The 9441-nt window shown below is 39.5% G+C and overlaps 1 protein-coding gene across 1 annotated transcript; it reads right to left on the minus strand.

Annotated features, from left to right (window-relative positions):
- Window positions 1-3187: 3187 nt before the first annotated feature.
- LOC115378267 (hydroxycarboxylic acid receptor 2-like) lies at window positions 3188-5231 on the minus strand. Its single transcript, XM_030078457.1, has 2 exons — window positions 4851-5231; window positions 3188-3880 (listed from the first exon to the last, which is right to left on the minus strand). The coding sequence occupies exons 1-2, from the start codon at window positions 5229-5231 to the stop codon at window positions 3188-3190; spliced, it is 1074 nt and encodes a 357-aa protein (XP_029934317.1).
- Between the last annotated feature and the right edge of the window lie 4210 nt (window positions 5232-9441).

Consider the following 9441-nt stretch of genomic DNA (forward strand, 5'->3'; position numbering starts at 1 on the left):
AGCCTAGCGTGGATCCCGGCTCTCTTCCCCCTCATTTGTTTACGTTTGCACCGCTTGCGCTCCCTCCTCTCCCTGGTGACGGCCGGTGTAGACGCAGGTAAAATCCCGTGCTGGCGTAGTGTGTCCACATCAAAGCAGAGAGCCTCAGTTCTTGCAGCATGCTTTACCTGATGTTTAGTAAAGTCTCTCGGCTGTAGGTTATGCAACCTGAGCGTCTGGATTAAGCAAAACAGTTAAAAACTTTCACTCTAGAATATGTTTACTTGCTCTGCATCAATCGATTATCTGAAGTCGATCTGTCTTGGCTTGCTGTGCTGGGTAACCAATCAGGTGTTAGGATCCGCCCACTGACTTTGATGGGTGAGTTTGACAGATAAAATTAATTCATGAAGCACTGCAACACCGGTCCATGAAATAATTAAATAAATAATGAAATAATTATATATATGTTTTTACATTAAATGAACTGGTACTTTAATGAATTAATGACACATTTAATGACACATTTATTTATTTAATGACACATTTATTTATTTAATGACATATTTATTTATTTAATGACACATTTATTTATTTAATTCCCATTTTAATTAATTAATAACACTTTTAAGTATTTATTTAAAGATGTATTTATTTATTTCATTCTGTCCCTTTTAGTCCTCCATACAGTTCCCATTGTGTCTTTTATTGTAAATTATTGTGCAGCACTTTGATAAACTTTTTATGTTTTCGAAATGTGCTATATAAATAAAGTTGATTGGATTGGATTGGATTGGGTAGCATTTCCTGTTAGTTTAGCATAAAGACTTGAAGTCTATGGGAGTCATTAGCCTGGCACTGTCAAAGTGAAAAAATAAACCTCACAGCAGTTCTGAAGCTGTCTGAAACACACGTCCTGCTGAGGACTACAGGTGTACACACCCATAGTGACACACCTACCACACACACACACACACACACACACACACACACACACACACACACACACCAAACCACATGGACATGCAAGAAATGTGAGGCGCTGTCTTTGTTCCAGCTTGACAAATTAAGACAGACACTGAGATAATCCTGCAACAGTTTTCCAAGATGTTCCAAGATGTTTTCATTAAAAATATAAAATAAAAAAAACTGAGTCTGACATGCCTTTACACAAAATGTTATCAAATTCAGCTTTGCACATGGGTACAAAAAAATAAAGTTATTTAAAAACTAAGAAGTTGCCATCAGGAAATTGGAGGCTAAAGGGTTAATCAAACGTCTGAAATGATTTATCACTGAACCCTGACAAGAGAAGATGTTTTTCCTCAGATTAGAGGCTCAAACAGATTATAAGAGATTATTACAGAGTCACTCAAACTTTTTTGTACGGTGAAGATTAGTGACCGCAGTGAGTTGGTGAAGGGAAGCTGAGTTCCCATAGAAACTCTCTGCGATGTGCAAAGACAATGTCGCCCCCCTCTGGGATGATTAGGAACTGCAAGAGCCTGACAGGCTTCTGATGGAGGCCCTGCAGTTTCTTCATCATACCAGCAAAAAAAAAAAAAAAGTTTTGACAGCAAAAAATAAACTAAAATTGAAATTCTTTTGTTTCCAAATCCAAAACTTTTGTTTTAAGTTGAGCTGAATCACAGAAGTTTTTGATTCGCCTCTTAGTCTCAAATATATTTTGCCTACAATTAAAGATTATTTGATTTGCTCTCAAATCTATTTTTTTTTTTTTTTTTTTTATTGCAAACCTGTTCAGTTTGATGCATAGTAAAGCAACAGCCTGGACAGCCAGGTAGAGTTTTTCAATGATTGATCTTTTATTTCAGGCTTTAGATCAACAGAATTACAACAAAGCATTATCAGTAATAACAGCTTTTGCAGTTGCCATTTCAGCAAAAAGGCCAGTTACAGATAACGTGAGTGAAAATCTGCAGACTCAAGAGTTTTATTCTTTTTTTTTTTTCATTCACCATTCATCATTTTTCTAACTTTTTTCATTTCACTCAGATGGGTTTTTGTTATTTTTTATTTCTTTAAGACTTTTTTTTTTTTTTTTGCTTTTTCTGTCTTTTTTAACTTTTTAAAAATCTTTTTTCATTTACCTGAGTTTTGTGTGTTTTTTTCAAATTATTTTTCATTTCCCTGAGAGTTTTTTGTTTATTTATTTTTCATTTACCTGAGAACATTGCTTGACAAGGTCTCACTCGACTCTTGTCAAAGCAAAGAGACAACAGCAACAAAACAAAACAAAGAAGGGAAAAAAAGAAAAGAGGACAAAGGTGTTGAATAAATAAGCAGATAAATCAAATAATCAGATAATCAAAATGTGTGTCTTCATTGCAGGTCCCGTAAACAGAAACGATGAAGCTTCATCATTTCCACGCCCAAACGCAGTTCCACACGCTGGTTGGTGGGCAGTCCTTCCTCTGATTTACACTTTATATTATTATTTATTATTTTCATGTCAACAGGAGTTTGTGTTTTCTGCACCTGCCTTTGGTTTGGTGGTACGATATTCTATTGACTCTTTGGACAGTGATATGATATTTTGTTGGGATCACAAACTCAGCCACGATATGATTTTGGTTCGATTCAGCTCAGGGGCCGACAAGACGATTTCACTACGGCCATTTAACGTCATCGGTGACGTCACAGCGCCGTGTTTCTGTTTTGGACGCTCAGCCGGGTTCCTCGTGTTTCCTGAGGATTTTGTCTCATTGTTTGCAGACGACATGCGATTCATCTTCTCTGTGAAATCCAAAATATTTCCACTCTGCTGATTTATTCCCTGAGAAGGGAGCAGAACTCATTATATGCTGTCATCTGCCTGCTACTGGCATTATCTGAACATTTTGGAAGACGCTGTGTCGAAATGGTGACATAGACGTGCCATGGGGATTTCAAAATAAAGGCATATCTCTAAGATGACTTATGGATCAATATTGTCAATTAGTATCAATTACATTGGATCATTGATCATTAGATTGTTTTCTATTCCATCTCCTGTTACAGTTTGCCAAACTATATGTGATGGTCTCCTGTTGTTAATTTCCTGCAGTACAATGCAGCTGAGGAGCATTTCTTACATGAAGTCAAATTAAGTGGAGAATTTTTTTTTTTTTAATCAAGTTAAATTCTGTCCAGATTTGACTTTTGATTCCTTTTTGACCATGCGTTTTTCTGACGTATTTACGTGTCATTACGCCGCCTCGCTGCCTCTGTCCGTCCTCATGGATTTCAGTTCCTGCTGTGTGGTCGACTGAGTTCCTGACGAGGACGTGGCCGTCTCGTCGCCGCTCGCCCCCTCACCGCAGCGCAGGGCGGCGGGCAGCGAGCTGCAGAGCGCCTTCCTGAACATGGAGCTGGAGAAGCAGTAGATGATGGGGTCCAGGGCCGAGTTCAGGAAGTTCAGGCCGAACGACACCACGGTGAGCTGGGTGAAGGTGTAGAACGAGGGGCAGTCCCACGGCCGGAACGAGCGGATGACCCACAGCCCGATGGTGGTCAGCGTCCCGGGTAAGAAACACAGCACGAACACGGCGACGATCACGGCGCACACCCGCATGGCCCGGCGCACCTTGTGGGCCTGGCCCATCTGCCGGCGCCGCAGGATGCAGGAGATCCGGCCAGAGCAGAACAGCAGCAAGGCCAGCGGGATGAAAAACTCCAGCACCGACAGGATCCGGTGCATCCCGACCAAGATGATGATGGCTCGCGACGCTTCTTTGTAGGAGGTGAAGAAGAAGCACTGGGTTTTGTTGCCGCTGCCCTTGATGTGGCTGTAGGCCAGCATGGGAACCCGGGGACCGATCACCAGCAGCCAGAGGAACGCCGCCACGTAGCCGGCCTGCCTCTTGGTCATGCGGTTGAAGCGATGATGAGGATGGACGACCTGGAGCAGGAAGATGAAAAGGAAACGGGAAATTAGACACATAATTAACCAGCAGGGCCGCAGGAATCATGTTGGACTCTGAGTTTCTGAGACCTCGACATCATCAGTGTGGAATCATTTTTCCTGAAAAACCTGATGTATATAATCCACATAGAGGTCTTCTGCCCCCTGGTGGAGTATCCATGCATTGCAGCAACAGAGGCCTTTCAGCTGACCTTTCAGGGTTTTTTATGGATAATTTTGCCAATTTTGAAAAAGTTAACCTCTAAGTTAGGCTCTATGATGTTTTGGTCTCTCGAGTTGGTTTGAATTAATGATTAAAATGGCTAAACAAAAAATGATGAATTAAGACCTTTGTAGTTGACGAGGCCTGGTTTAACACGCTTTTAAACAGAAGACATCTGATCCAGCATCACCGGTCTGAATTTTAGTTTGTCTGAATTCTGAATATATAGAATTCTGAATAATATAATTTTATAGCATTTTAATCATTTGGTTTGGTTTAAAATTAGTTTTTGCTAATTACAAGTCAACCTCAGAGTCTAGAGCAGTGGTTCTCAAACCTTTTTCAATAATGTTCCACTTCTGAAATATTTTTTCAGCTAAGTTTTCCTGACCAGTGTGGAAAAAAATGGCAGAAAAAAAATGTCTGAAACAACAACCTGATAGTTATATTTGGAAAACTGAACATAAAATGTGGTTTATTAAACTAAATTTACATTTTTTAAAACTGAACTGGAATTATGCATGATTGATATATTTTCAATTAACAATTAAAAAAAATCTCATGTACCCCCTGCAGTACTGTAACATACCACTAGGGGGCGCTTCCTCCAACGGAGAACCACTGGTCTAAAAAGTTTGAATCTCCTGAATTAACTTTAATTCCACCGTGATGATGCTGATGTAAGATCATTTGAGCCAAAGTGTAAAAATTATTGACCTCCAGCAGTCTGAACTTGCTGCTCACCTTAAAGTAGCGGTAGACGGCCACCACGGTCATGAGGCCGATGCTGGCCGAGCGGTTGGAGAACATCAGGAAGAGGTTGATCCGGCACAGTCCGTCTCCAAACACCCAGAAGCCCCTGAGCAAGGCATCGATTCTCAGCGGCAGACTCACGAGAACCAGGAAATCGGCGATGACCAGGTTGAAGAGGAACAAGTTGTTGGGATTCCAGGTTTTCAGGCGGAAGCAGAAGATCCACAGGGCGACTGAGTTTCCCAGCAGCCCCAGAACCACGTCGATGGTGATGATGGGCGGCAGGATCAGGCCCTCCAGGTGGATACCGACCGGCGGGCAGCCGCCGCCACCGCCGCCGCCGGGAGAGCGGCTCGTGTTGTTTGGCATCATGGTGGAGCTGTGACTGTGTTTCACCTGTATTAAAAACAGCAAGAACAGGCTGCAGTTCAGTGTTGTGTCCAGCGGGGGCAGCACTGAGCTAAACAGAGTAGAATATGTGGCAGTTAGTGGGACTTAATGCTCTAAACTGATCAGTCCATTTGATTCCAGATATTGATCAGTAACTGGACTGTTCCTGTCAATATTTCTGATGCAGACAGGATTGTGCGAAGAATAGAGCTGACAGCTTAGTGTGTGTGTGTGTGTGTGTGTGTGTGTGTGTGTGTGTGTGTGTGTGTGTGTGTGTGTGAGTGTGTGTGTGTTTCTGCACAGTGCTGTCTGTGTGATGAAGGGCCTCTGTTGGTTGTTTTGATTCAAAATATTTGAAAAAAAGTTTCTTGTTATCTTCACTCCCTGTCTTCATTCACTCTCTAGCTTGCTCGACCACCACTGCTCTCTCTCTCTCTCTCTCTCTCTCTCTCTCCCTCTCTCTCTCGACCAAAGCGGTTGCAAAGCAGACCCTCCTCTCTTTGAAAAGTGCATCTTCATATTTGACGCGGTCTCACTGATTCGATTTTTTCCCTCTATTTCCTGTTCAATCGACTTCGTATCTTGAGAGTTTTATTGGCAGGGAAAACACTGTTTTTTCTCTCTCTCTGTGTGTGTGTGTGTGTGTGTGTGTGTGTGCAGCTCTGACTGTATGATGAAACCTCTGAGAGAAAACAGTGAATTTGTACTCTTGGTTTCATAATCTGTGCCCTCAGATTATGAATCCATGCCCTCCAAACCTGAGGTCACAGTTTGTTTGACCTGAGTGGCTCCGTATAGTTTTACCATTATTATTTTTCTTTGCTTCATTTTGCAAAACAAACAAAAGGTTGTTTTTTAAAATCTATAAAATGCAGGAGAAAAAAAAAGGCCAGCAGTGGCGTCTGATTTCAAATATCTTGATGCGACAGCCGAGGCCGTCGTTTTTAAATCAGATGTAATAACGTCATAATAAAGGCTTTTTAATATTAATTCAACAGTCGTATTTGGTCATATTCTACACAGCATGCTGATTTAAAAAGCAGACAAAATTAAAAATATGTAAGTTGTAACAAATGTTGTGACTATCGGGCAGCGACATTTTACTTTAATGCCCATGAACATGTCGTATTTCTCTGTTTCAGCAGCACCAGCTTCCTGTCCAGCCACCAGGCTTTTAATAACAACGACGACGACGATTATGATGATGATGATGAGGAGGGGGAGGAGGAGGAGGAGGATGAGGATGGTAGTTTCTGTCTTTATATAGCACTTGTTTAACAGTAGAGTAACAAAGCGCTTTATGTCCAAAAAAAAAGAAGAAAATCATGAAAGAAGTCATAATTTACTGTTTGTATCACTGCCATGATAATGTATGACATCATATAACAGCTGTGAGGTGTGTGTGTGTGTGTGTGTGTGTGTTGCCGTTGTGGCTTTTGGAGCAGAAGGGAAACATTTCTTACCAGACACCCAAACTTATAACTAACAGAATCTGTGCGGTACAAACCCTGGGCCGGGTGTGACCACACTGTGGAAAGTTTCGAAAATTTGCCACTTCCTCTTTTCCCCTCTTCCTTATTCGGGGCGAGCGAGGTCAGCGTGGAAGAAATATCACAACCACGTCCACATTTTTATGGTCAGAAACACAAAATGAGTCAGATCTGCCCCAAACGGAGCGATTTTAATCCAAAAAATAACTCAAACTGACACATGAAGACAAAAAAAAAAAAAAAACAAACAAAAAAAAAAAAACAGTGAATTCTTAGTGAACTTCTTGTGTTTTAACGTCTCAACAAGGTTTGGCGAAATGAATTCAAATTCAAAAAATTCACACTGATTTATTGTCCAAATCTGAAATGTTGATGCACCATCACACAAAACCAAATACTGAATATAACAAACAAAACACATTCAATATTTATGTCTCAGAAACCAAGAAAAAAAAAATCAGTAGAAAAAAATCAGTATCATAATATAAGAACAATAAAAAAGTAAAAAGTCACGAGAAAATTCCTAATGACCTGAAAATTACTCATTCATATTTTTTTTTTATTATATATGAAATATAATGCATTAAATTACAAGAAAATGCCTAAACTGTGTAAAAAAAATGTAATTAATAAAAATTACATAAAAATTGCTGAAGGGCAATTTCATTTTTGAAAGGGTAATAAAATCTTTCAAAATAAAAGCTTGCCCAGCTGGGGTGTTGAAGGATCTGTGTGGGTTTTATGGAAAAAAAAAAAAAAAAAAAAAAAAAAAAAAAAAAATATATATATATATATATATATATATATGTATGTGTGTGTGTGTGTGTGTGTATATATATATATATATATATATATATATATATATATATATATATTATTATATTTCATAAGAAAACAACACACTGAAAGTATTTCTACAGGGTGCAGTTTGTGAATCTAAAGTGGCACAGCTCACATTTAGATGTCATAATTTGTTGAATTTTATCATTTATCATTATAATTAAAATATGAACACATGTAATTTTACACACGTTGGTTTAATATGAAGATAATAATGCAGATAATAATATCAGCTGTTGGTAAAAGTGTGTGACTCACCAGTCAGCAGCCTGAGAGCTGGTGGAAGGAATGGAACGGAGCAGAGTGTGTGTGTGTGTGTGTGTGTGTGTGTGTGTGTGTGTGTGTTGATATGTTGTTGACGTCACCACGCCTTGCAGTTTCACCACCACAGTCTGTGAAAAAAAAATAAAAAGCAAAAAGTATATATTTTTAAAAAGAAAATAAAATAGAAATAAAGCATGACCTGAAAATTAAAGTGCATAAAAACAGTAGAAAAAGTACAAAAAGACTCAGACATTTAGCAAACAAATATTTACCAGTTTTTCAAAATAATATATATATATCAGATCATATGACTGAGCTGTGATTTTATGAATCTAAGATAAATTATGAAACAGTTTGGACGCAGATGGAGACGCTGACATGGCAGAATGAATGAATCATACTCTTGTTCCCAGTCATTCTTTGCTAATTTATTAACAATTTTATAGTCATTTACAGTCAATATAACTTTCTGCTAATTGTTTTGTAATTTTTTATTTATTTATTGTATTTATTTATTGTTATTCTTAAAGGGTTAAACCGTTTGGGTGTCAGACTCTGAAACGCCGCATTAGAAGCTGCAGCATCGTGACGCCTCTCCAAAGTCAGTCCAGTCGGATCATTTAGAGAAATCTGAGCTGTGCTCTGAGGTTTGTGCTCGTTGGGACATTTCCTCTGAGCAAACCGACTTCCTCCGGACAAACAGAGCAAAAAACACAGATGTGGGAAGTTCTGATATGATATTAGATTAGATTAGATTACTGATTGATTTTGATTTGAAAGTTTTATTTTGAACAACAAAAAAAGAAAAGAGAAAAAAAACAACAACAGACAATGAAGAGTTTGTTCAAAAAGGAGTGGGAAGAAGTGGAAATGATGTAATCCCTCCCCCTCTCCCTGCACACATGATCAAAAAAAAAAAATCTATTCTGCTTCCTTAGAAATACCACTATGAATAACCATAATAATAATGAATAAATAAATAAAAATGCCAATACTGCAACTACTACTGCCACTACTACCACAAGCAACAACAACAACAATAATAATAATAATGAACATAATTTATAATAAAAATACACCAATTAATCCATCAAATGAGCTGAGATTGATTATAAAGTGTGTTCTGTTTCTAGCAGAGAGACAGAGAGAGAGAGAGAGAGAGAGAGAGACCAGCCCACTGCTCTCCAGCCTCCTCCTGTCAGCAGAGTTCATGTGCAGGTCACAGTCACATGACCTCAGCTGACCACAGGGGGGCGCTGTGCCGCTGAGCTCGGTGTGACCTGCTGTGACCCTTCAGGGCTCCCGTCCGTCTCCCCGCACAGCTCAGCTCAGGCAAAGCAGCATAAACCAGAACGTGGGTGAGATTATCAGCATCAGAGACGGTTTATTGATCCTGAGGGGAAACTGTGTGAGCAGCAGGGAGCAGTGTGTATCAGCATCAGCCACCAGGCTTCAAAATAAAAGCCCAGGCTTCAGGGGGTTAACAGAGCCGGTCTTTTCTGTCCGACTCTGGAAAATATCGACTTTGTTTCGTATCAAAAATGTTTCTACCGTCATTGTGGCAGTGTATGAGATACAACCCAGTTTCACTGTGTGTG

Source organism: Myripristis murdjan, chromosome 19 (genome assembly GCF_902150065.1).
Source record: "Myripristis murdjan chromosome 19, fMyrMur1.1, whole genome shotgun sequence".
Taxonomy (NCBI): domain Eukaryota; kingdom Metazoa; phylum Chordata; class Actinopteri; order Holocentriformes; family Holocentridae; genus Myripristis; species Myripristis murdjan.